The 27,424-nt window shown below is 47.4% G+C and overlaps 3 protein-coding genes across 3 annotated transcripts in view; 2 read left to right on the forward strand and 1 right to left on the reverse strand.

Moving 5' to 3' along the window:
* Positions 1-12,978, forward strand: part of pik3c2b (phosphatidylinositol-4-phosphate 3-kinase, catalytic subunit type 2 beta) — a 50,225-nt gene extending 37,247 nt beyond the window's left edge. The window contains exons 23-33 of the mRNA XM_075460097.1: positions 947-1,083; positions 1,225-1,394; positions 2,561-2,717; positions 3,164-3,273; positions 3,958-4,153; positions 4,292-4,413; positions 5,460-5,577; positions 9,012-9,087; positions 10,954-11,060; positions 11,186-11,314; positions 11,480-12,978. Of these exons, the coding sequence (XP_075316212.1) occupies positions 947-1,083; positions 1,225-1,394; positions 2,561-2,717; positions 3,164-3,273; positions 3,958-4,153; positions 4,292-4,413; positions 5,460-5,577; positions 9,012-9,087; positions 10,954-11,060; positions 11,186-11,314; positions 11,480-11,671 (1,514 nt within the window). The 3' untranslated portion in view covers positions 11,672-12,978. The remainder of the gene's footprint in view (positions 1-946; positions 1,084-1,224; positions 1,395-2,560; positions 2,718-3,163; positions 3,274-3,957; positions 4,154-4,291; positions 4,414-5,459; positions 5,578-9,011; positions 9,088-10,953; positions 11,061-11,185; positions 11,315-11,479) is intronic.
* Positions 12,979-16,169: 3,191 nt separating this feature from the next.
* ppp1r15b (protein phosphatase 1, regulatory subunit 15B) lies at positions 16,170-23,754 on the forward strand. Its single transcript, XM_075460098.1, has 2 exons — positions 16,170-18,443; positions 21,561-23,754. Exons 1-2 carry the CDS (start codon positions 16,764-16,766, stop codon positions 21,771-21,773), a joined length of 1,893 nt encoding a protein of 630 aa, XP_075316213.1. The 5' UTR covers positions 16,170-16,763; the 3' UTR covers positions 21,774-23,754.
* Positions 23,755-25,667: 1,913 nt separating this feature from the next.
* LOC142376654 (achaete-scute homolog 5-like) lies at positions 25,668-26,413 on the reverse strand. Its single transcript, XM_075460099.1, has one exon. The coding sequence runs from the start codon at positions 26,344-26,346 to the stop codon at positions 25,831-25,833; it is 516 nt and encodes a 171-aa protein (XP_075316214.1). The 5' UTR covers positions 26,347-26,413; the 3' UTR covers positions 25,668-25,830.
* Positions 26,414-27,424: the final 1,011 nt, after the last annotated feature.

Here is a 27,424-nt window from a genome sequence, read left to right on the forward strand (position 1 = left end):
TGTGTTACCTGTTCTCAGGTGTGACTGACAGGTGTGTTACCTGTTCTCAGGTGTGACTGACAGGTGTGTTACCTGTTCTCAGGTGTGACTGACAGGTGTGTTACCTGTTCTCAGGTGTGACTTACAGGTGTGTTACCTGTTCTCAGGTGTGACTAACAGGTGTGTTACCTGTATTCAGGTGTGACTTACAGGTGTGACTGACAGGTGTGTTACCTGTTCTCAGGTGTGACTGACAGGTGTGTTACCTGTTCTCAGGTGTGACTTACAGGTGTGTTACCTGTTCTCAGGTGTGACTGACAGGTGTGTTACCTGTTCTCAGGTGTGACTTACAGGTGTGTTACCTGTTCTCAGGTGTGACTGACAGGTGTGTTACCTGTTCTCAGGTGTGACTAACATGTGTGTTCCCTGTATTCAGGTGTGACTAACATGTGTGTTCCCTGTATTCAGGTGTGACTGACAGGTGTGTTACCTGTTCTCAGGTGTGACTTACAGGTGTGTTACCTGTTCTCAGGTGTGACTGACAGGTGTGTTACCTGTTCTCAGGTGTGACTTACAGGTGTGTTACCTGTTCTCAGGTGTGACTAACATGTGTGTTCCCTGTATTCAGGTGTGACTTACAGGTGTGTTACCTGTTCTCAGGTGTGACTAACAGGTGTGTTACCTGTTCTCAGGTGTGACTAACAGGTGTGTTACCTGTTCTCAGGTGTGTTACCTGTTCTGAGGTGTGACTTACAGGTGTGTTACCTGTTCTCAGGTGTGACTAACAGGTGTGTTACCTGTTCTCAGGTGTGACTTACAGGTGTGTTACCTGTTCTCAGGTGTGACTAACAGGTGTGTTACCTGTTCTCAGGTGTGACTGACAGGTGTGTTACCTGTTCTCAGGTGTGACTGACAGGTGTGTTACCTGTTCTCAGGTATAACTTACAGGTGTGTTACTTGTTCTCAGGTATGGTGGAGATGATTCCTCACGCTGACACTCTGAGGAAGATCCAGGTGGAACACGGAGTCACGGGATCGTTCAAAGATCGAACGCTGGCCGACTGGCTGCAGAAGCACAACCCCTCAGACGAGCAGTATGACAAGGTAACACACCTGTGCACCTGTAAGGTGATTTTACCTGTGGATGTTTTCGTTAGGAATCTGGAACCTGAACTTTGAAGCAGGTGGTGTTACACCTGTGGAATAAACTGACTGAACGCTCACCTGTGCTGCTCCACCTGTCAGGCTGTGGAAAACTTCATCTACTCGTGTGCCGGCTGCTGCGTGGCCACCTACATCCTGGGAATCTGCGACCGCCACAACGACAACATCATGCTGAAGACCAGCGGTCACATGTTCCACATCGACTTCGGGAAGTTCCTGGGACACGCGCAGATGTTTGGAAACATCAAGCGGTGAGAGGGGTGGCAGGCCGTCCAGGTGGTGAAAACAGCACAACCTCAGATCTCTGCAGAGCTGCTGTATTGATCCGGATGCTTTACAGATGGAAAACAATCAGATCAATATTTGCTGTGACTCTCAGATCACATGAACAGCTTTTTCAAGGTACCAGGAAGCTGTTCACACCTGGTGTTACGCTGCACCTGTGAGCCTTCCTCTGCCTCTGCTGTCTGAACCGTCTGCACAGGCCTGCGTGCTGTCACCAGCTCATTGATCACTGTATTGAGTAGGGATGGGAATTGATAAGATTTTTACGATTCCAATTCCATTTTCGATTCTGCTTAACGATTCGGTTCTTTGTCGGTTCCCTTATCAATTCTCATTTGGAGAAAAAGGACAACAAACCGGTCGATTAGCATCAACTTTGTTTAGTTTAGAAGTAACACGAGTCATGACCTCACAAACCCAACAACGGTGAGGTCCACATTGGTCTATCCTGGCCTGGGTAATTTAACTCTTCCTGCTCTGGTGAAAGGAGAAGCTGGAGGTAGAGGTGAACTGGGGGTAGTACCACCAGCCTCTGGCTCTGAGCCAGTCAGGCTCTGTCTGTCATGATTTCATCTAAATGTAATGCCTGAGAAGGCATTCATTTAACCTTAACCGTTACTAACAGCAGCTTTTACAATGAGGCAAATGGTGCTAACATGATAGGCAGTGTTTGTTAGTTAGTTACCTGCAGTGTTAGCCGAGGACATGCTAACGTTGCTAACGTTGCTGGGTTCAGATTCACCGACGTTAATCATTCATTCATAGTTATTGCATGTTGGTAGTATTTCCTCCTTTTGGTGAAATATTCACTTTGCAAGTTGCCCTGTTGTCGTCTTTTTTAGGGATGTGTAACTAAACTTTCGAGCGTTTGTACCGCTTGGGCGCCATGTTTACTGTTGGCTGCGCCGGACTCGCCACGCAACGCTGCGTGGTGACGTCATTCGCGCCCACTGGAATCGATAAGGGAATCGTTTGCAAAATCGCCAAACGATTCCAAGGAATTGAAACACTGGGAACTGGTTCTCAACAAGAACCTAGTATTGATCCCTAGTATTGATCACTGTATTGATCACTGTATTGATCACTTTATTGATCACGAACATTCAGCTGAGTAACGCTGTGACTCCCGCAGGGACCGCGCCCCCTTCGTCTTCACCTCTGACATGGCGTACGTCATCAACGGGGGAGATAAACCGTCGAGCCGCTTCCACGACTTCGTGGACCTGTGCTGCGAGGCGTACAACCTGATCCGCAAACACACACACCTGTTCCTCAACCTGCTGGGCCTGGTGCGCACACACACTCAAACACACTCGCTCAGTAGAGATAAGATTCATTTTCAGCCACAGATCGTAAAATGTTGAGAACATCAGTCATTCTTATCAGTTTAGACTTTTATTTAATCTCAGACAGATTGACAATATTTTAATTTTTTTTCCCCAATTTCATTTAATCTGTTGATAAACATCCATTTTTACATTCAGGCTGCAACACTTTCCAAAAACAGTTTATATTTATCGTATTTTGGTCCTAAAGCAGCCTCCCTAACAGGCTGTGAGGAGCAGAGATGTTCAGAGGATCTCCAGTTTGTCCACAGATGTGTTTAAAACAATGTTCTATTTTTTTTGATATGAGCTCATAACCAGAAATGGATGAAATCCAGTAAATATACAGAAACTAGCAGAGTGCAGGAGGCATCATTGAAACAAGAAATTAAGGTTGTGCTTGTTTCCAGATGTTGTCCTGTGGGATTCCTGAACTCTCTGATCTGGATGATCTTAAGTATGTCTACGATGCGTTGAGGCCTCACGAGTCTGAAGCTGACGCCACCATGTACTTCACCAGGTACACGACCACAACCCCCCGTGGGCCACTCCCACCAGGTGCAGCTGTGCTAGCTTGTTTTTGTTCCATTAGCTGGAATTAAGTTAATTTTTTAGTCGAATAGAATAGAAAAATATTTTATTCATCCCCCAATGGGGGAAATTCAAATTAGTCAAGTAGCTCAAAAATATTATTAATATTTACTATGATTGTATATTAACAACAACAATAATAATACAGATTCTAATAAAAATACTACTACTAACTAATAATAATAATAATAAATGACTAAATAAATAAAAAAAATTACAAAAATAAATCAATCAATTTGAGAAGAACTCAGCAGTCACTTTTAAAAAGCCTTATGGCTTAATATAAAAATGTTTCTTGTTTTTTTTTTTTTTTTAACGTGTTGGTTGACACATCGTTAGGGGCTTGTCCGGGATCTTTGGTGCTTCTTGTATGTTACGACTCGGCTCAGTGCGAATGCAGAAAGACTCCACAAACAACCGCAACATTAGTTTTATCAAGTCGCTTCAGTTTATTTGTTTAAGGTCATTTGACAATTTGACTTCCGTGATCAATCGTGTGTTCTTGTACTTAAAGACTTGATTTGTGTTTTGACTCCTGCTGCTGTTTTAGTCAGTAAACAGAAATTAGACTTCAGGGGTTTATCAGAACCAACCCGTCTGTGTCCTCTGGCAGGTTGATTGAGTCCAGTCTGGGCAGCGTCGCCACCAAACTGAACTTCTTCATCCACAATCTGGCTCAGATGAAATTCGCCTCGTCCGAGGACCGTCCCACGCTGTCCTTCGCCCCCAGAGTCCACACGACGAGGAGCGACGGCCTCATTAAGAACCTCTACATCTGCAGACACGTCCGCACCGCCAACAAGGGCTATGTGAGTCGCCTGATCGGTTTCCACGGCAACATCCACACACTGACACAAACACACACACACCTGAGAGCGTGGCTGAAGGGTCAGAGGTCACACTGAAGGAAAGTGGGAGAGTGATGTCATCAGATATTTGTGTGTCAGGTGTTTGTGGTGAAGGTGGAACGTGACAGTCAGGAGGTGCAGCTCGTTCAAAGGACCTTCGAAGAGTTCCATGAACTTCACAGCAAGCTGAGGCTCATTTTCCCCTCATCCAAACTGCCCAGGTACACACACCTGTACACACCTGTACACATCTGTACACAGGTACACACACATGTACACATGTACACACACCTGTACACGGGTACACACACCTGTACACGGGTTCACACACCTGTACACACCTGTACACAGATACACACACCTGTACACAGATACACACACCTGTACACATGTTCACACACCTGTACACGGGTACACACACCTGTACACACGTTCACACACCTGTACACACGTTCACACACCTGTACACGGGTACACACACCTGTACACAGAGGTACATACACCTGTACATACATCTGTACACAGGTACACACACCTACACACACACACCTGTACACAGGTACACATACCTGTACACAGGTACACACACTTGTACACAGGTTCACACATTTGTACACAGGTACACACACCTGTGTACAGATACACACGTACACACATTTGTACACAGGTACACACATCTGTACACAGGTACACACACATCTGTACACACGTACACGCACTTGTACACCTGTACACAGGTACACACATTTGTACACAGGTACACACACACTTGTACACAGGTACACACATACATGCACCTGTATACAGGTACACACATTTGTACACAGAGGTACACACACCTGTACACAGGTACACACACACCTGTACACACGTACACACATTTTTACACAGGTACACACACCTGTACACAGGTACACACACATCTGTACACACATGTGTACACAGGTACACACACATACATGCACCTGTATACAGGTACACACACCTGTACACACGTACACACATTTTTACACAGGTACACACACATACATGCACCTGTATACAGGTACACACACCTGTACACCTGTACACACATTTTTACACAGGTACACACACCTGTACACAGGTACACACAGCTGTACACACATGTGTACACAGGTACACACACATACATGCACCTGTATACAGGTACACACACCTGTACACGCACCTGTACACACCTGCACATCAGCAGTTATGTTACGGACGCTCTCAGTCCTAACTGACCCTCCTCTTGGCCCGCCCACAGTTTCCCCAGCCGCCTCGTGATTGGTCGTTCCCGTGGTGAGGCGGCGGCTGACAGGAGGAAAGATGAGCTGAACGGTTACGTGTGGCACCTGATCCATGCTGCGCCGGACGTGGCTCAGGTGAGTCATGGCTGATTCACACCTCAGAGGAAGTAAAGTCCACTGATAGATTAGATAAGCAAACCAACACTTATCCCGATCCTGAGCATGAACGAGCCGAGGGGCACAGCTGAGAGAAGAACTTCCTTCTAACAGGAACAGACCTCCAACAGAACCAGAACCAGGAAGGGTGGCCATCCCTAACTACAAGCTTTATCAAAAAGGAAAGACTTAAGCCTAATAAAGGTAGAGAGGGCTCCAAACTGAACCCAAACTGGTGGGTGATGGAAGACTGCACTCACCACCACTGACTTATAGAAGATACAACATTTTGGTGCAGACATTGAAGAACCAAAGATTCCTAAAGAAGCACAGTCTGTTACATCCCTTGTTGTTTTCCACCTCGATGTGGCACTTCCCTTCAGAGTGTGTTCAGCTTCCTGAGACCACTTCTTTAACCTCTATAAGTTCACAGGTTGCTGCTGAACCATCGTTGGGGATCAGATTTTTCTCATAGAGGCAAAGCAGATGAGCTGTTAGCATCTTTTACATTTGCATAGAATAAATGGTGGAGCAGTTGACAAACTAATGGAAGGTTGGAAGTGTAGCTGAGAGGAATAAAAATCTGCAGAAATTGACATGAATGCGTTGGGATGTAGTTTGTAGCCTGGCAACAACAGCAGCAGTTTAGAGTTAAACACGTGTTTTTATATATAAAACACAAGTGAGCCGGATGTGGTTCCCTTAATCTCAACAACACTCGTTAACACTCAGGTTATGTTGGTGTTTTTCTTGCTGTGTGTGTGTTACACCCCAGGAGGTTGTTTACATGTTGTTTCCTTCTATTTTACATGTTGTTTACATCTTTTTCACATGTTGTTTCCTTCTTTTTTTACATGTTGTTCCCTTCTTTTTTCACATGGCTCTCTGACTCTGTTGACCCTCAGTGGTGCAGTTTCATTTTCACTCGGCGGATTCTCAGAAATGCTGTTTTTCAGGAAGCCTATCTGCGCGCACACGCTCAGAGTGGGTGTGGGTGTGGTATCAGGACACTGCAGTGTCACACACACACACACACACAAACACACACTGAACATGGTGTGTCAGCTGCTGTCACACCCAGCCTGCAGGTTTCACTGGAATGAGTTCTTCTGATAGGTTTTGCTTTGTTGCTGCTTTAGAAAACTGTAAAAGTCAGCTGTGACTTTGTGGAAATAAGTTCAAAGTTCTGGATAAAGGTCCAGTGGGATGTTCTGAATGTTTCTGCAGGTCTGCTCAGGATCAAAGCGTTCAGTAGAAAATCAGAAACCATAAAGAGCTCACAGCTATGGAAACAGTGAGCCGGCTCAGCTCAGAAACCGTTTTAAGATGCTGAAAGAACTGAAGATCAGTGACTGAACGTGTTGGGTTCTGCAGAACTCACTGGGACCGGTTGGGTTTTTACGTTGGGAGCGGATGATGTTATCCTGCAGAGTTCATTCAGAAACAGAAACGTCCAACACATGTGTGGATCAGAGCCAACAGTGTGACCTCTGACCCATTCAGAACCTGCACATGTTCTCATGATTAAAGTAAAGTCAGATATACAAATGCAACCATTCAGTGAGTCGGTGATCAATATGAGCAACGATAAAACATCAAAGTGTGTGTATTTCCTGGTCAGATAAAACTTTTACAATGTGACTCAGAGTGCAGTCCAGTGTCCCAGCAGCTCAGGTGAGTTCATCTGTAGCTGCAGATAAATCTGGAGGATCAGAGCAGCCCCCATGTGAAAAGATAAGCTGTTCCACGGGTCAGAGGTCGGCACTAAACTGGCTCTATAAACGGGCTGGAAGGCAGCATAGGGAGCTCAGTACATGTGTGACTAAGTTCAGATCAAATTGTTTCGGTTTTGTTTTTGTTCAGTTTATTCATTTAATTTCAGTTTTATTTATAAAGCGCCAAATTGCAACAAATGTCATCTCAGAACACTTCAAAGATTCAAGCCAATTAGAATCCAATTCATTGTAATAAAATCAAATTAAAATCATTGAATTCCAAATTCATACAGAAACAATTTAAAAAGTATCCCAGCTCATGAAACCAACAGACTGCTCTGAAACTTCTCTCTGATCCAATCCCCCGTCCTGAGCTGCACGAGGCGACAGGAAGAAACCTCCATCAGAACCAGAACCAGGGACCGTCTGCCTGGCCCAGCTGGGGGCTGAGAGGACAGGAAAGAGGGGACAACAAGCACCGTAACACCAGGCCAGAGATACCTGCTGAGAGAGAGAAACACAAGTTAATGACAACAATGATGTCACATGTACATGGAGAGGTGCATCATGGGAGCTCCCCCAGCAGGCTGGGCCTATAGCAGCTTAACTATGGGATGTTTCAGGGTCAGCTGAGCCATCCCTAACTATAAGCTTTATCAGGAAGGAAAGTTTTAAGCCTGGTCTTAAAGGTAGAGAGGGGCCTGATAACTGAAGGCTCTGCCTCCCAAACTGGCAGCTGGTTCCACAGAGAGGGGCCTGATAACTGAAGGCTCTGCCTCCCAAACTGGCAGCTGGTTCCACAGAGAGGGGCCTGATAACTGAAGGCTCTGCCTCCCAAACTGGCAGCTGGTTCCAGAGAGAGGGGCCTGATAACTGAAGGCTCTGCCTCCCAAACTGGCAGCTGGTTCCACAGAGAGGGGCCTGATAACTGAAGGCTCTGCCTCCCAAACTGGCAGCTGGTTCCACAGAGAGGGGCCTGATAACTGAAGGCTCTGCCTCCCAAACTGGCAGCTGGTTCCACAGAGAGGGGCCTGATAACTGAAGGCTCTGCCTCCCAAACTGGCAGCTGGTTCCACAGAGAGGGGCCTGATAACTGAAGGCTCTGCCTCCCAAACTGGCAGCTGGTTCCACAGAGAGGGGCCTGATAACTGAAGGCTCTGCCTCCCAAACTGGCAGCTGGTTCCACAGAGAGGGGCCTGATAACTGAAGGCTCTGCCTCCCAAACTGGCAGCTGGTTCCACAGAGAGGGGCCTGATAACTGAAGGCTCTGCCTCCCAAACTGGCAGCTGGTTCCACAGAGAGGGGCCTGATAACTGAAGGCTCTGCCTCCCAAACTGGCAGCTGGTTCCACGGAGAGGGGCCTGATAACTGAAGGCTCTGCCTCCCAAACTGGCAGCTGGTTCCACAGAGAGGGGCCTGATAACTGAAGGCTCTGCCTCCCATTCTGCTTTTAGAAACTCTGGGAACCAGAAGTAAACCTCGTCGCCGTCGGCAGCTCGCTGTTACTATAACCATCAGTGACATCACTCAGTACGCATGTTTCCATCCACTCAACCCATCTTTGTCTTTATGGTTTTATTCTGCGCTTTCCTACAGTGTGGTGAAAATAGAATTCATTATTATTATAATTATAACTGTTATTATCTGTTATCTGAACGTTGGAGGATGTTTAAAGCGTGTAAACTCTGTGGGTTTCAGTGCGACCTGGTCTACACCTTTTTCCACCCGCTGCCCAGAGACGACAGAACGGGAACAACCAGCAGCAAACCAGCAGGTACGTGAGCTCACGGCCGCCATGTGAGGCGTGCAGATGTGTGTCAGGCGTCACTTCCAGCTGTGCTTTCACCTGAGACAAAAATCCTGCTGGAGCCACAGGGAGGAGAACCAGAGCCTCAGACTGAGTTGGAATCACCCAGAATCATCCTTTGGGACACTTAGTCCCAAAACAAATCTAAAAATATCTCAGGCACTTGTTCTCCAGTAGAACCAGTGCATTCACAGCAGCTGGTGAATGGTAGGAAACTCCTGGAGGTTTCTGCCCGCCAGCCAGAGAACAAAGTCTGTGAGGGGGAAATGAATCACTGTCTCGGGCAAAGAAAAACCCAACAAACCCACAGCACAGACGACCCAGAACTCTGCAGCTAATAATGCTAACATGATGCAAAGCGAGCTGCATTCCTTCAGCTGGGAATGGTGCCACGCCCCAGCTGTTAGTCAGAAAACCAAGTGGATCAGATCAGGTTTGCTTTTATTGGCTCCATCAGCTGATAACAACGTATTCAAACTCCACCACAGTGTGTTCATTAACAGACAGAATTTATTATAAACACTTTATTATCGTGCACAGCAGCCATGGTGGTTACTGAGGTTAGAGCTGGGGACATTCCAGTTTGAATCTCCAAGTTCCAAACAGGAAAAATCAGCTGAAAAAATGTATTCTATTTAACTTTCATTTCTTTTTCTTTTTTTTAACAATCTGTTTATTGAGTTTTACATAATAAACAATGGAGTTCCATACAATAATGATTGCAGTGTATATATACTTTTTTAGATTTGCAGATATAGATTCAATGTATCACCAAACAGATATCCGCCCCCCCACCCCTATCCCTCTGGCACCTAGCCCCAGCAGATAGATATATTTAGATAGAAAGCAAAGGAAACAAACAAATAAATAAATGTGTGAAAGAATAAATATAGTAATATCAGTGAAATAAAATATATATACTCAACTTTTATTTCTACAGATAATCTCAATGAGTTCTGAAGTTTCAACAGAAATGAGCCACTATTGGTCCAACACGATAAACACGAGTTGCAGAGATTTGACATGAGCATCCAAAGGGAAAGCTGAGTGGAAAGTTAGCCGGTTATAAGGTTCCTGATAGAAGATTGAGCAGATAAAGAAAGAAGACCCAGAGTTTCCATGAGCTTAGACACAGATCTGTGGGGCTCAGACTCTGTTTCCTCTTCATTAAGGTGGAGAAAACTGTCAGACATTCAACTTTTAACAGAGTCTGAGCAGCTGAGAAGCATCTTAAAGAGAAATACAGCTGAGTGTCATCTGCATAGTGGGAGGACGTGAGGATATGTCCTTAAAGAGGGAGCAGAAACAACAGGATCAGTAAAGGCCCCAAAACTGAACCCTGTGGGACACCGTAGGTAAGAGAAGCAGACCCTGATACACCCACCCAGTACCTCAGCCCAGAATGTGATGCTCAGCAGTATCAGAGGCAGAGGCCCGGTCCGACACCAGCAGAACAGAACATCCTGCATCACTGAGCATCAGGATGAGACTCTAAGAACTGCTGTTTCTGTAGGATGAGCTCTGAAAAATATCAAGAAAGAGATTTTATAGGAAACCTTTTAAAAACTGCCTAAACTTCACCAGCCTCTAAATCTAACACAGCTCCTGTGCATGTAAAAGGTTCAGTGTGGTTCTGCTGGCCTTCCTCTGATGTGTCAGTGAAAAGGAGAATCATTAACGTTCCAGATGTGTCCACGGCCCACATCCTGGACCGGGTTCTACATTCTGGAGCAGGAGTCTGACTGCAGCCTGACCTCAGACTGTTGTTGGGTTTGTTAATGTTGGAGGTTTTCCGCTCAGGGTCTGACAGGTTTTGTTTTTTTCGGGTTGCAGAGATCTCGTGGTCTCCAGCTTCGGGGAAAGAACTCGGCGAGGTCAAACTGTCCATCTCTTACAAGAACGACAAACTCTTCATCATGGTGATGCACATCAGAGGACTGGTTAGTCTCTTCGTTGGCTCTGATTGCTGCTGTTGTGTTGTGTTGTGTTGTGTTGTGTTGTGTTGTGTTGTGTTGTGTGTTGGTAAATGTTCAGATCTGGACTTGTCTTTGTGTGGTTTTTGCAGCAACCACTGCAGGACGGAACCGACCCAGACCCCTATGTGAAGCTGTACCTGCTGCCGGACCCACAGAAGACGAGCAAGAGGAAGACGAAGGCAGCACGACGCACCTGTAACCCCACCTACAACGAGATGGTGCGACCTGTTCCTGCTCATGTTTCAGGACTTTTACTGTCACTGACCTCAGTTCAGCTGATGGCGCTGACGTTTAGAACTCGAAGCCATCAGAACCAGTTTACAGAGAAATCCAAAACCTCTGCTGTTAGATCTCATCAGGCGTGTCTTTTCTCTCGTCCTCAGCTGGTGTACGAGCGGATCCCTCGGGGGGACCTGGACCAGAGGGTGATCCACCTTCGGGTTCTGGGTGACGGGGCCTTCTGGGAGAACACCCTGCTGGGGGAGACCTTCATCGCCCTGAAGAGGCTGGTCCCGGGTCAGCACTGGGTGGACTGGCATAAGCTGTGCGGGGCCAGCTCAGACTCCGCCCACTGACAGACGGGAAACAGGAAGCAGGAAACAGGAAGCAGGAAGCAGGTTCAGAACAAAGGGAAGTCCCTTTAATCGTGGATGACACTTCAGGTGTTTATTTGTAGTTTTTTGGGATTAAAACATTAATTAATGTGGAAAGTTTCCGTCTGAGTCTGAGGGATGAGGAACATGATTGTGGTCATGTGACCCGTGGTCGCGTTCCAGTTCTACTAACCGAGTAGTTCTTAACAGGGAGGTCTAACACGAGGAGCAGCTGTAACATTTAGATTCACAGACAACTTTGACACGATTTAACGTCGTGATAAAGGGAGGGACAAAAAGGGATGAAGTAGAAAAAAAAAGATTGTAAGAGAGACACTTGAACTTTGTTAAAGTTTTTCCATCTTTCAGCAGAATTCAGAACCTGTTGAATCATTTCATGAACTCTGAGAACAATTTGTAGAATAAAACACTGATCAGAAGCAGAAGGAGAGCAGAAGAAGAAGAAGAGTTGACGCCACCAGGCAGCAGGGAGGAGGATGTTGGTGGGATTCAGGTCACGCTTCTCCACCTTTCAGTTGGTTTTTGGGGAGTTCTGGTTCTGTTTTCCAGCCTTTTTTTTGGGTCTGCTGGCTGCTGAACTGGACCGATTCTGCGCTGTAGATCAGAGAAGATGGGCGGCGGCCGCGGGACTCCAGCTGTGCTGATCATGGAGCAAACATGGCAACGCACAGGGAACATGGCAGCCCTCAGAGGCCTAAAGTCGGAGCTGAGCCTGTTCTGTTCCTCACGATCCGACAGTAAAATGTGTTCAGAACCGCGCTGACAGAGTCCGATCGATCCAATAACTGACAGATAATCAATGACTTCAGAGCTCTGTCACACGTTTGCATCATTTATTCTGCGAGCTGATTGGTCACCTGAACTAAAACCGTTGGTGACGTCATCAGGAAACTAACGCGAGTGGTTCTCTGGCGGTGGGTCCCGCACGGCGCCGTGCCGGGCCCGGCTCAGATCTAACTCATTTTAAAACATTTAAAGAAAACCTGTCGGATGGAGTCAGACATCTGGGCGTTTTACGTGGATCGTGTTTGGGAAACAGTCGGGCTTCATGAGCAGGTGAAGTTGAGCTGGATCAAAGCGATCCGATTCACGTCCAGGCGTGTGCGCGATGGCCCCGCCCACCTGCTGCCAGCAGTTCGACTCCCGCCGCCGCCGCCGTTCATCAGTCTGAACCTCATACGGATGAAAATGTGACCAGCCTCTTTTACTTACTTTCAACTTTTTTTTTTTTTATCATTTGCACTAAGAATAAACTTGAAGTGGAAAAACACTGATTTCTGTCCTCTTTTATCGCTCCTTTTCCTCGCCGTCCTGCTCCTCTGCGGCAGGATTCACCTCCGAACTGATCACAGATGGAGAGAAACTAAAATGTGTACGGCATCTTTCAGGATAAATATCACAAAGCATAAAGAGCTGAGTTTTAGCTGCTCTGATCACATGACCTGCTGGGGACCTGAGATATTTTACACAGTATAATCTGCATTTGAATTTTGCTAACCATCAGTTTAACCAAATCTTCATCAGAAAGGAGTAAATTCTTGTTTCATGATTAGGGCTGGGCGCGTTAACTCGATAATTATTTAATGTAAATGTACTTTATTTATTCAGCCCTTTACAGACAATCCTTACAGTGTACCAAAGTGCTTTACAGCAGGTAATAAATAAAGAGAAGAAGAAGTAAAAAACAAATAAAAACAAAAGAACAGTGAAAGCAATAAAATACAACAAAATCGAATAAGATAAAATAAGCTAAAAGTGTCATCATACTACTGGGTATTAAAGGGGAACTCCGGGGCATTTGAAACGTGTTTCCATTGCTAGAGGTTGTCAAATACTGCTAGTAGGACACAGAGAGGTGCGTATCTGCGCTCCCTGTGTGGAGATTGCGCTGTTTGCACAGCGTGTCATGCGAGGCTAATACGTGGTGGCTAGGGGCAAGCGCTAACCCTTCCACTGAAACAACAACTTGCACACTGCAGAAACGTCACACCACTTTATAAACCATCCGACAATAAAGTCACAAGCCTTACCATCAAAACCATATGCATGGTTCTCACATTACTGGCATGGGGACGTTACAAAACAACTTTATAAACAGCATGTAACTCACCGGCTGGTTGTAGGCTCGCGCATGTGAAAGCCCAAAAGAGTCGATGGAGAATAATCCCATATACAAAACAATTATCTTCTCTAGAAAAACTGCGTTCAAGTATTTAAAACATTACAACAATATTACTGGGCATGTATTGTTGTAACGTTAGCGCTTGCCCCTTAGCCACCACGTATTAGCCTCGCATGACAGGGTGTGCGGACAGAGCGATCTCCACACAGGGAGCACAGATACGCACCTCTCTGTGTCCTACTGGCAGTATTTGACAACCTCTAGCAATGGAAACACGCTTCAAATGCCCCGGAGTTCCCCTTTAAAAGCCATCCTAAGTAAGTAGGTTTTTAGCCTAGATGTGAAGAGGCCCAGGTCAGAAATGAGACGCAGCTCAACAGAACTCAATTTAATGCCGATAAATATTTTATCGCGCATGCTTTTTTTTTTAATATATTTTTTGGCTTTTGTGCCTTTAATGGAGGCAGAGAGAGGGGGAACAACACGCAGCACAGGGCCAGCTGCAGCGAGGACTATAGCCTCTGTACATGGGGCGCCTGCTCAACCCACTACGCCACGGACCACCCCTGTTTTATTATTTATTTTATTATTGTAAAAGTCTGTTGCTCTCAGGCTTTTATTCTGTAAAAGTCTGTTGCTCACAGGCTTTTATTTAGTAAAAGTCTGCTGCTCACGGGCTTTTATTCTGTAAAAGTCTGTTGCTCACAGGCTTTTATTTTGTAAAAGTCTGTTGCTCACAGGCTTTTATTTTGTAAAAGTCTGCTGCTCACAGGCTTTTATTTTGTAAAAGTCTGCTGCTGTCTGCTGTGGAACAGGAAAAGAAAGTAATCGGCGGATCCACCAAACATGGAGAAGGGTACGGAACTTTTACTCGGCCATTTTCATTTTAAAGTTCTTCCAGACGGCGGAGTCGACAGAACCAAAGTCATCTGTAAACACTGCCAAGTTGAATTGTCTTCTCAGCGTAGTAGTTCCAGTCTAAAATATCACTTAAAGGCAAAACACACAACTGATAGCAGCAAGTCATTCAAGGAAACAGACAGTGGAGCGAGGCTTCTACATAAAAACTACAGAAAGATGCTGATGTTAAAAGTGTGTTTGCACAACAAATGTTATGGCACTTTCATTCATATGGCAGCACATTTAAAATAAAGCTAAATGCTAAAAGCTATACACTACTTTTGGATTCATTTTTGGATTCTGCGTACAAATGCGATTAATCATGATTAATCAGAGAAATCATGTGATTAATTAGATTAAACATTTTAATAGTTGCCCAGCCCTACTATTCATGATGGTGTCACCATCAGGAGACTCTACAGTCTTCTGTCAAGAGTTATAAAATCTGTGAAAACATGAAGACATTTAATGTGCTGACGGTGGTCCAGAGTCTGATTCAGGGAGGAAACCTCAGACAATGATGATAAAACTCAGAGGAAGGAAGAAAACGTGGATATGAAAGCCTCACAGATACGACCATAGTCCAGTGCTCAGGTCTCTGCACTGGCTTCCTGTCGCTCAGAGAATAGACTTTAAAACAGCTCTGCCTTCCAGAAGATGTGAGACAGGCCCCAACTCTGACAATGTTTAAATCCAGGCTGAAAACAGTTCTGTTTAGCTGTGCATATGACACCTGAAAGTATTTTATCTGCACTCTTCACTTTTAAATGAATGAATTAATGATTATTTTTAATGTTTTTTTTGTTTGTTTTTAATTATTATTATTATGCCTTCTTGTGATTTTATGTAGCTGTGAAGCACTTTGAATTACCTTGTGTACGAATTGTGCTCTATAAATAAAATTGCCTTGAACATGTGAGCGGGTCAGCAGATGATCTGTTCTCTGAACATGTTGACACACCTCTGGTTCCTATCAGGTCCAGATCCCGACCCTTGATCCCGAAGCTGCTCCTAACCAAGTGTGTGGGAGTCTCGCGCTGATTAGCACGTGGCAGCACCGCACACCTTGGACACCCTCCAAAACACCATGTTTTGGAGGGTGTCCAAGCGTACAGCATAGAAAGAGGTATTCTTCTAGAGGAGGTTAGAGAACTGGGGGAGACCAGGCTCTCTCTTGAGGGACTACTTTCCTTTTCTGTGCCTTTAGCTTGGAGATTTGTGTTTAATTTCTTAAAGACTACAGGACTTTTTGAAAGGATTTAGTTAAATTTTTTATTTAGTGAATTGTTTATTTATTTGTCTATTTATTTTCAATTTCTTTTATTTTATTTTATTTTGGCACTCCTTCGTCGACGCTCCACACCCGCAGTTACATAATTGTACCGTTGGTGGCGGTAATGCAACATTACGGATGCTAACCGCCAATATATTACAAGAAGAAGAAGAAGAATGATGACAGTCTCTGGACTTTCTGATGAAATCTCACACCGGAACGACGCCGCGGCTGGAAAACCTTTCTGTGTTAATTACCGAGCAGTATTACCGAAAAAAAGGAGAGAACGCCCACCGATAAATGCTAAAGGAGTGGATCGGTGCCGGTTTAATGTCGAATATTTGAACCTGCCGTCGCCCGGGTTACCTAACCGTCACCTCGCTGCTAAGCTAAGCTAAGCTGCTACCTAGCCGCAGCTCCTGAGCCGGAGGAGCCTCCAGCCGCCGCCTCTTCACGGAGATTAAACCCAGACAGAATGGCTTGTTTCGCCGCTTCAGACCGGGACCTGTCCAGCGTCTGTCCGTCTCTGTGCCCCAGCTTCAGCACCAAGGTCTCCACACGAAAGAAGTCCAACCACCACTCTCAGGGCAACGCTAACGGCGCCGGGTTTATGGAAGATATTTCCTGGGTTCCGTCCGGCTGCTGCGGTCGTCGGTATGTGTGCTAAAACGCACTCTGTGCGCGTCGTTGTTGGGCCGGGCTGTGGCGGTTCGACAGCTGTCAAGATTACAGAACTTTGCACTTTAATTTAGAGAAAAATGTTCAGAAACATGAACGGTGACAGACTTTTTTCCGGTGGTCAGAACTCGCCCTCTTCGACCGGGCCCGGAGTCGTTTCGGTCGGCCTGGACAGTCAGGAAAGCTCGTGGATCGGCCTGCTGTCCAGGCCCGCGGTGTCGCTGTTACACAAGGTGTTCCCGGGCTGGCTCCGCGGCCCGGCTCTGCCCGACACCGGACCCGGCTGGTTCAGAACCAGCTTTGTGAACGAAGAAAGCGAGTTTTTACGGCAGTTGCCTCCTCACCTGACCTACCTGCAGTGTCAGCACGACGCCACCGGCGGCCTGCTGGAGCCGGGGGCCGGCGGCTCCCTGCCCTGGCTCACCGCCGAGTCTCTGCGGGAAATGGGGCTTCAGAGCGCCGCAGAGATGGATTTAAACCTCTGCCAGCAGCAGACCCAGTTCGGATATTTCTCTTCTGTCAGGACGTTTTTAAATCAGGTTCTGCTGAGCTCTCAGGAAATTAAGCCCGCCGGAGGGAAGGGCTGGGTGCCCGAGACGGTGAGGAGCAGGCCGCGGTGGGGCAGCTTCCTGGGTGGGGAGGAGGAGAAAACGGGCCGGCTTTGTCCCCCATTGGCTGAAACAAAGGCCCGGGGGGCCGCGTTTGTCCCCCAGGGCTGCGGAGCGTCGACGCTTGGAGAAAACGCTGGACCCTCTGACCACAAAGAGAACCCGGCTAACAAAGGAGGCCCTCGGGCAGTCCAGAACGCAGAGCGGCCCACGCCCCCCACCCCTGAGCACGACCACGGTTACTCCAGCCTGGAGGAGGAACAGGCCCAGAGGAGCCGGCTGCACGAGGTGAGGGCCCCGAGCGAGGAGCCGCAGGAGGCTGACGCACCTGAGGGCGCCGCCGGGACGGGTATGGAGGAGGAAGAAGAGGAGGAGGAAGAGGAGCCCGGCGCGCCCCGCTGTCAGAACAGAGCCATCGCCTTCATTATGGGATGCCCCTGCAGCGACGACGACAGCAGCGGCCAGTCGGACCGCGAGTCCACCGACGACGCTGGCTTCGACAGCGACGGCTCGTCCGACCTGTCCGACTCCACGGACGAGGACTCGGACGAGGCGTCGGACTCGGACAGCGAGCCCGACTCGGACAGCGAGCCAGACTCGGAGTCGGAGCGTCTCTGGGGCTCTTTGTGCCAAACTTCGGACCCCTACAACCCGCGGAACTTCACCGCCCGCCTGCACACGGGCTGCACCGGGCCCCGGGCCATCCCGGACTCCACCCCCCCCTCCTCCGCCCAGTCCACCCCCGCCTCTTCCCCTGACCTCGCCTGCCTCGCGGCGTCCCCGCCCCTCCCCCCCTCCTCCCTCCCTCCGTCCGGTCAGGACTCGTGGGACGACTCGGCGTCGGCCAGCGAGGTGGATGAAGCCGAGAGCCTCCGCCTGCTGAGCTCTTTTAGCTGCTCCGCCGACCCCTACAGCCCCTTTAACTTCCAGGCTCCGCTCAGGACTCAGGCGCCCGTCGGGCCCCCTCCCAGAGCCAAGGTCAGAGCCAAGGCCGCGTCCCAGGCTCCCCCTAAGCCTCCCCCTAAGCCTCCTCTCCCCGATCCAGCGGCTGCACCCGAGTACCGGCGGCAGGAGGCGGAGGACCGGCTGGACAGCGGCTTCTCGGAGCCCTGCACCTCCACCCCGGCACAGAGCGGCAGGAGGGCCAAAAAGGTCAGTTTGTGTCAGAGATGGGACCAAGTCACACATGTGCAAGTCTCAAGTCTTAGCTTTCGAGTCCCAAGTCTTAGCTTCCAAGTCTCAAGTCTTAGCTTCCAAGTCCCAAGTCTTAGCTTCCGAGTCTCAAGTCTTAGCTTCCGAGTCTCAAGTCTTAGCTTCCGAGTCCCAAGTCTTAGCTTCCGAGTCTCAAGTCTTAGCTTCCAGGTCTCAAGTCTTAGCTTCCGAGTCCCAAGTCTTAGCTTCCAAGTCTCAAGTCTTAGCTTCCAAGTCCCAAGTCTTAGCTTCCGAGTCTCAAGTCTTAGCTTCCAGGTCTCAAGTCTTAGCTTTCGAGTCTCAAGTCTTAGCTTTCGAGTCTCAAGTCTTAGCTTTCGAGTCTCAAGTCTTAGCTGTCAAGTCCCAAGTCTTAGCTTCCAAGTCTCAAGTCTTAGCTTCCAAGTCTCAAGTCTTAGCTTCCAAGTCTCAAGTCTTAGCTTCCAAGTAATTTTTTCTTGGGCAAGTCAAGTCCTGTATTAGGTCAGATCAAAGTCAGCTCACCTTATTATTGCAGTTTTACCTGCAGAATATGATCCTAATAAAGTGAAAAGACAAAGATATAAGTAACTGTCAGTGAACATCATTGGCCAATGTGTCCAACCTGTCCACCCCGTATCATATCAAGCTAACGTTAGCTAACTACCGACTAGGCTAACAGGCTAATATTAGCTAATTATTAATGTAATATTCAAACTGAACACATGAACTGAATAACTCTCCAGTCATTCAAGTCATCGTGTCTCAAGTCAAGTGCAGAGTCTTTAACTTCCAAGTCCGAGTCGAGTCTCAAGTCTTTTCTTTTTTGTCAAGTCACGAGTCATCCAAACAGCAACTGGACTCCCCATCTCTGGTTTGTGTCACCTTCAGTCTGCCGTTAACGCTCCTCTGCTTCACATCGGGCATCAGCAGGTTCTGAGCCAGGCCAGAACACCTGAGGGCACCCGGTCCCGTCGGAGAACCGGTCCGAACTCTGTTATGGCGCTTTTCCACTAGCTCGCCACGGCTCGGTTTGGTTGTGTTTCCATTACAAACGAGTACACATTTCACCAAAGCGAGCTTGTGGAAAAGCGCCATTAGTTTCAGTCCTTCAGGGTCTGGATCCGCTGGTAGAACCGCAGGTTCAGAAAGCTTCCAGTAGTCAGAGGTAGTGAAACTTATTGTAGGGACCAGGACGTCTTGCAGTCCCAAAAAGGGGGGGGTCGGGTTTATTTTCAGCTGCAGCTCAGGTTAAAACTGGGGGCACAGCAGAACCTGACACCAGATGGCGGGTTCAGATGGCTTCACTCTGAAGTGGTTTGAGACGAAGAACAGAAGTTTTCTAGTTCCAGGAAAGCTCAGGACTTCAGAGGTTAAAGTTTCAGTCGGGTAGAACCAAACCGGGCCCACTGGGACCGTGTTGTTGTTTACTGGGACCGTGTTGTTGTTGTTTACTGGGACCGTGTTGTTGTTGCTTACTGGGAACATGAAGCTCCAGCTGTTCTGCAGTTTGAGCTTCTCCTGTTTCTGCATGACGTGGACCCACAGCAGAGACGGGGTTCTGGTTCTGTTCAGGTCAGAGAGGCTGACTTCAGCCTTTAAAGGGACAGTTCGCCTCTTTTGACCTGAAGCTGTGTAACATCCCATATCAGCAACATCATTTATGAACATCTTCTTACCCCCTGCTGCGTCCTGTGAGCAGAGTTCCAGCCTCGTTTTGGTGCTGATGAAGGTAGTCCGGCTAGTTGGCTGGGGTTTAAAAAATAAAGCGTTTTGCTTCTCAGAACAATATGCGTTCAACAGAGTAATACATTTGCATCACAAAATGGTTCTCCAGGAAAAAGTCAGACCTCACAATCTCTTGGCCCTATTTTCTCTCCCTGCGTATCACTGCCTGCTGTGATATGAGTGATGCAGCAGAACGTGTTGTTCACATGGATTAAAATTGATCTCATTACACACAATTGCCTAACAAATACCATTTCAGCCAGATATAGGGACTTGTTTTAATACAATACATCTTGAATATCTTGTTAAGTGAAAAAGTTTGAGTTTGAGAAGTTGTTTTGAGTCATATTTCACATGAAATGAGCTTTTTTTTCCATTTGAAGAGGTTTTTAAGCTCATTTCAAGATCACCTTTAACTCAAAAGTCCTAAATATCACATTTTATTTCAAGAAATCTTGACAAGCTGATTTTCACTAGTTCCAATGGCAGATTTTTTTTTTTGCTCATTTCAAGCAAAAAGTGTCTTTTAACGTCTGTACGAAGGGAGAGAAAATAGGCCCAAGAGATTGTGAGCTCTGACTTTTTCCTGGAGAACCATTTTGTGATGCAAATGTATTACTCTGTTGAACGCATATTGTTTGAGAAGCAAAACGCTTTATTTTTTAAACCCCAGCCAACTAGCCGGACTACCTTCATCAACACCAAAACGAGGCTGGAACTCTGCTCACAGGACGCAGCAGGGGGTAAGAAGATGTTCAGAAATGATGCTGCTGATATGGGATGTTACACAGCTTCATGTCAAAAGAGGCGAACTGTCCCTTTAATGATGGCCAAGGTTTCCAAATAAAGACAAAATCCAGCCTGGATTCATGATGCTTTATTGATCCCAGAAGGGAAGCTATTGATCAGAAAGAGTGTGTGAAACAGAGGATCAAAGTCTGCATCGACCTGCAGGTCTTCCTCAGAGTGAAGCCACGTCCTCCTCTGCCTCCGATTGGTTCATTTGTTACCTGTGGCTCTTATCTGGTTGGTTAATGCGGTCAGATCAAACATGTCTGAGCCAATCACAGGCGGAGTGGGCGGGGCTTCCTGTAGATGATTCATAGCTCAGCAGACGGCTGGTTTCACTGAAGCTCACAGTGAGATTTAACAAGAAGAAGAGGAACTTTTCTCAAATAAATAACTAAGTAGTTAAAGAAAAATGAGGAAATCAGGTTTATTCAGAAAAGACGAGGAGAGAAGCTCGTTTTTTTTCCGCTTTTTTTTTTTTTTTTTTTTTTTTTTTTTTTTTTTTTTTCTGGAAATCAGAACGAAAATATTTATAGAAAACAGCCTTGTGGACTAAAACCGCCGTGTCTCGACTCCTCCTCTCAGGTCCGATTCTGTGACGACGTGGAGGAGTTCTTCGCCAGCTGTGGGGAGGAAGAGGAGGACCGCCGGGGCCCCTGGGAGGAGCTGGCCCGGGACCGCTGCCGGTTCCTGCGGCGCTGCCAGGAGGTGGAGCAGAGCATCGCCTACTGCCTGCAGCCGCAGCACCGCCGCACGGCGTACCGCCGGCTCGCCGCCCAGCACGTCCAGGACGCCTGAGGCTTGGGCCGCGAGCTGCTTTGGCCCTCGCCTGGTTCTGGTTCTGGATTAAGGGTGAACAGACTGAAGGGTTTCAGCTGCGGGTCCTTTGTGGTCAGTTTATTCGGGACCTGGCAGACGGGTACAGGCTCACCTGTCCACACCTCTGACATCCACACCCGATGCTTCCTGTGGTTCAACTGGTGGAACAGCTCCGACCCGGTTTAGTGTTTTCTGAGAAGTCGAATGAGTTCTGAGCTGCTTCTTGCCGGAACTTTCCCGTTTATTAACCGGAACTTTTCCCGTTTATGAACTGGAACTTTTCCCGTTTATAAGCCGGAACTTTTCCCATTTATAAGCCGGAACTTTTCCCGTTTATTAACCGGAACATTTCCCGTTTATAAGCCGGAACTTTTCCCGTTTATAAGCCGGAACTTTTCCCGTTTATAAGCTGGAACTTTTCCCGTTTATAAGCTGGAACTTTTCCCGTTTATTAACCGGAACTTTTCCCGTTTATAAGCCGGAACTTTTCCCATTTATAAGCCGGAACTTTTCCCGTTTATAAGCTGGAACTTTTCCCGTTTATAAGCTGGAACTTTTCCCGTTTATTAACCGGAACTTTTCCCGTTTATAAGCTGGAACTTTTCCCGTTTATAAGCTGGAACTTTTCCCGTTTATAAGCTGGAACTTTTCCCGTTTATAAGCTGGAACTTTTCCCGTTTATTAACCGGAACTTTTCCCGTTTATTAACCGGAACTTTTCCCGTTTATTAACTGGAACTTTTCCCTTTTATTAACCGGAACTTTTCCCGTTTATTAACTGGAACTTTTCCCGTTTATTAACTGGAACTTTTCCCGTTTATTAACTGGAATTTTTCCCGTTTATTAACCGGAATTCTTCCCGTTTTCTTTGAAGAGCCTGAGTGATGACATATCCATTAAAAATTGGCTGAAGTCGGACTCCTGAAACAAGCGACTGGGTCCAGTTTGTTCTGCAGGTGCGAGTTCGTCCATTAAAGCCAAAGAGAGGATGCGAGTGTTGAGGAGACTAAAGAGGATCGGTCAGTATTGTGCTGCAGATCGGTCCGATCGGAACCACTGTGGTGTTAAATGGACCGGCTGCTCTGACTGCAGCAGCTCGAGCTGGGCCTTCTCAGCCACCGTACACAACCGTCAACTCTGGGGGGTCCACGGCAGGTGGGGCGCAGGCTGTTTTACACCTGAGGCGGCGTTGGACGGGTCCACGTTCCTGAGAGCAGATCAATACTCTCTGAAACGGAATGCCGCTCGTGTGTCGGATCGAAGGAAACGGAAATTAGTTTGATGTGCACAGAATTTCTCCGTTTCCTCAGATTAAGATCGGCTTAAATAAAACCGATATCAGGAAGTATTGATCTGCTCAGTTAAAATGCAACTCTGTTTGATCCGGTTCTGCCAGCTGACGTCTTATCTAACCGTGTGATCAATCAGCTCGGAGCTTAGAGGGAAGTTCTTCAGAGCGCGCTCAGGTTGGAGGAGCTAACGCTAAGCTAGCAGGAAGCTAACGTAAGCTAGCAGGAAGCTAACAGCTGCTCCGAGCTGCAACGACCTCGTTCTTCAGACGAACGACATCATCAGAATTGATATTTGCCGGTTTGCTCTGGTCCTCCAAAGCGAGTGCGCTCCGAAGAACTCTGAAATGATGGATCCCTGTTATTGATCGGTGATTGGCTGATCAATAACTCTAAAAAGGTGTGAGAAACTTAAACAGAAACTAATCTATGAGATGATCAGTGTTTCAGTGACTGATGAAGAAGAGGGAGGAAGCACGGTTCTGTGACTTCACCGTTTGGACTCTGAGCTTTGTGGGACTGATCCGAGACTCCAGAACCTTTTTGGTGTCGTTTTAATCTAAAGAAGCATTTTATTTTTCTAACTCATCGTCCGATTGGTGGTCACCCGCTCTGCTTCTCCTCCTCACAGACTAATGATGATCTAATAAAAATCTGAATCTGATAATCACACGCTGCATCCCTGTTTTTATTACCCTCCCCCCCCAAAGTAAAACTGTCCCAGGAACACCGAAAGGGCGAGCGACGGTAACCAGGAACGGATCAGCTGCAGGGTTACCGACGCATCGGAAAACAAACCGCAGGAAGGCCGAGGAAAACGCTCCAACGTCAACCGGCGCCGACTGTTTCCTCCAGGTTTGAATCATTTAAACACAGAGAAAGCAGGTTTATTCTGTTAGAACGTCTTTATTTCTGTGTTTCCTCCAGGTTTGAATCATTTAAACGTCTGAGGTGTAAAACTCCTTCTTCCTGTTCCTGGGAGCATATATCGGGGCGTCTGAGGTGTAAAACTCCTTCTTCCTGTTCCTGGGAGCATATATCAGGGCGTCTGAGGTGTAAAACTCCTTCCTGTTCCTGGGAGCATATATCAGGGCGTCTGAGGTGTAAAACTCCTTCCTCCTGTTCCTGGGAGCATATATCAGGGCGTCTGAGGGGTAAAACTCCTTCTTCCTGTTCCTGGGAGCGTATATCAGGGCGTCTGAGGTGTAAAACTCCTTCTTCCTGTTCCTGGGAGCATATATCAGGGCGTCTGAGGTGTAAAACTCCTTCTTCCTGTTCCTGGGAGCATATATCAGGGCGTCTGAGGTGTAAAACTCCTTCTTCCTGTTCCTGGGATCATATATCAGGGCGTCTGAGGTGTAAAACTCCTTCCTGTTCCTGGGAGCATATATCAGGGCGTCTGAGGGGTAAAACTCCTTCTTCCTGTTCCTGGGAGCATATATCAGGGCGTCTGAGGTGTAAAACTCCTTCTTCCTGTTCCTGGGAGCATATATCAGGGCGTCTGAGGTGTTAAACTCCTTCTTCCTGTTCCTGGGAGCATATATCAGGGCGTCTGAGGTGTAAAACTCCTTCTTCCTGTTCCTGGGAGCGTATATCAGGGCGTCTGAGGTGTAAAACTCCTTCTTCCTGTTCCTGGGAGCATATATCAGGGCATCTGAAGTCACCAGCAGGTGTAAAACTGGCATTTATTTAGTTCCCCTTTGTGAGAAAGTTCCTCATTTAACGAGCCGTTCTGATTTTCATTTCTAAAGTACATCACTCCATAAGCTGACTCCGCCTCCTCTGCTAAGCCCCGCCCCCTCACAGCAGCCTCAGTGGATAAACTCCATCTGAGGCTAATGTTCCAGCAGAGTTAGCTAAAGACACTAAAGAGCTAAAGTTGTGGAAAACAAGGTGTTGCCATGCAGTGATGTCATCAGTGATGTCACCACATGCAAATCAGGTGAATAAATTTACCGCCTTCATAAACTTTGGGTCACACTCAGTGTTTTTGCCTTTTATAGTTTGAGTTTATTTTTGTTTGTAACCGTGTTTCATAACCACTTCATCCCATCCAGGAAGGGGGTGGAGCCTATCCCAGCAGCCATCAGGAGGTGGGGCACACCTGTCGAACAACCACGTACGCTCGCACTCCCCCCGGTTCATTTAAAATCTTTATTTTAATTACATTTCAGAAATGTTGTTGACAACATTTTGAGTCTTGAGTCCCAATTATTGTTTTTTGCACATTTAATTTCATTCACATTTTGTTTGTTATTCTGTATAAAACTTAAGTGATTTTGTTCTGAAGCTTTGATTGTTTAATTTTCACGTTTTATTTCACTGTCACACAGGAAGTGGAGGGTTTTCAGTGTTCAGGGTTCTGTTTTTGACGGCAGCCTTTACACCAAACACTTAAGTTTGAGCTATAAAACGAGAGGGAAGGCTGAGGTCACATCTGATCCGAGTGGACAACCGAACGCCGTCGTGTTGAAGGTTTCAGCCGAGAACAAACAGCCTAAAATATGAAAAGTTAAATCAAACAATTCAAACTAGATGAAATAAAAGACGGAAACAAGTCAAACGTGTGAATGAAAGTCCATCTTGTTCCTCTGTGGCACCTCCGGGGCTCCGTAGGGGACGGAGCGTCGGCACGAGTCCATTCCGTCCTCTTTCCTGCAGCGGCGCCTCGGGACGCCGTCGTTTGTCCAGGTTCTTTATTGTTTATGACTCCTCGTTGATTGATTACATCATCAGAGGAAGTGATGCTCAACAGGTGAACGCCGTGTCCGGATCGGGCGACGCGGTCCCAGGAGACTCCGCCCTTCTGTGCCTGCCGTCCTCGGGCTCCACCAGGCCCTGCAGGTATTTGATGTACCTGATGGCGGCCCTCAGCGTCTCCACCTTGCTGAGCCGCTTGTCGGCGCTCTGACCCGGCAGGTGGTCCCTCAGCTTGGCGTAGCCCTGGTTCACGCACTTGACCCGCTGGCGCTCGCGCTCGTTCCTCTTCTGGATGAACGCCGGCTCAAACGGACACTCGTAGACGCTGAAGTGTCCGTGGTGGTGGAAGGGGGCCAGGTAGGGCAGGAGCCCCGGGCCCCCGTGGCCCCTCAGGGGGCCCTTGTAGAAGCCGAGGCCGGCGGGTTCCACGCCGGGGGGGTAGAAGAGGAAGGGGACGGAGCCGGGCCGAGAGTCCGAGTGCTGGGGGACGCCGTGACCCTCGCAGAGTCCAGCAGAGGGAGGCATGCCGAAGCGATCCAGGAGCGAGTGGGAGAAGCTCATCATGTGATCCGGACCGACCAATGGGAGAGGAGGATGCCTGGGCAGGTCAGAGGCTTCTCATGATGTCATGATGCTCACCTGTAAAGACACCAGGAAACGGGTGAGAGACGCTGGCTGTGTTCCATACCGCATACTTCTCCTACTACTCCTACTAACTTTTTGAGTTAGTATGCCAGTTTGAGTAAGCGAGAAGTTCCCGGATGCATACTAGATTCTCTGAAATTTTGGGTATGCATCATGACAGGGTTCCCGCGGGGTCTTAAAAAGTCTTAAAAGCATTGAATTTATGAATTTGGAAATAATACCTGAAAAAGTCTTGAATTTTGATATCTGGGTCTTAAAATTTGTGCAGTAACTTCTCCGTATCACATTCTCCTCAAACGTTTCATTTGTCAACAAGGCTACTATTATTTTGAAAAGCCTAAATAATGTAGCCTAAATGAAGTGTGGCAGAACCAATCATTGAGAACGCTACCGCTCCGCCCCGGGTCCGATCACATTGCTACAGCACTGACACAGACCACAGCAACAAGCCAAGCAGAAGCGTGAAAAATCAAGGCAAATCTCAGCAGAAAACAAGAAAGTTTAACTTACGCCGAGTCTCACGCCAAGTCCTCCAAGCACATGAATAATATCGAAGCGAAGGATCAAACTCCTTCCATCGCCGGGGGGTTTCAACCAGCCAACGCTAGCCAGTTAGCTATTAATGTATCTGAGCTAGCAGATAACGTTAACCAGCCAACTGCTTGTAAAGCCCCTCAAGTTACGACCGTCACCGCAACTAGAGTAGATCTGCGAACAGCTTTTGGGTCCACACCAACCATGAAAGCAGAGGTGTTGTGGACTCCTAACACAATCGCCAAACACCATTCATATAATGGAAACGAGGGTATTTCAGAGTTGTTTAAATGCATGTTCCCCGATTCCGACATCGCTGCCACAATTACTCGTGGTCCCAACAAAACGGCGTACATAGCCAAGTTTGGTTTAGCTGTATATTAAAGAGGAACTGGTGTCCAAGGTAAACAAATCACCGTCCGTTCTTATGTTCGATGAGAGCCTCAACGAAACGACAAATTTT

Source organism: Odontesthes bonariensis, chromosome 3, assembly GCF_027942865.1.
Source record: "Odontesthes bonariensis isolate fOdoBon6 chromosome 3, fOdoBon6.hap1, whole genome shotgun sequence".
NCBI classification, from domain to species: domain Eukaryota; kingdom Metazoa; phylum Chordata; class Actinopteri; order Atheriniformes; family Atherinopsidae; genus Odontesthes; species Odontesthes bonariensis.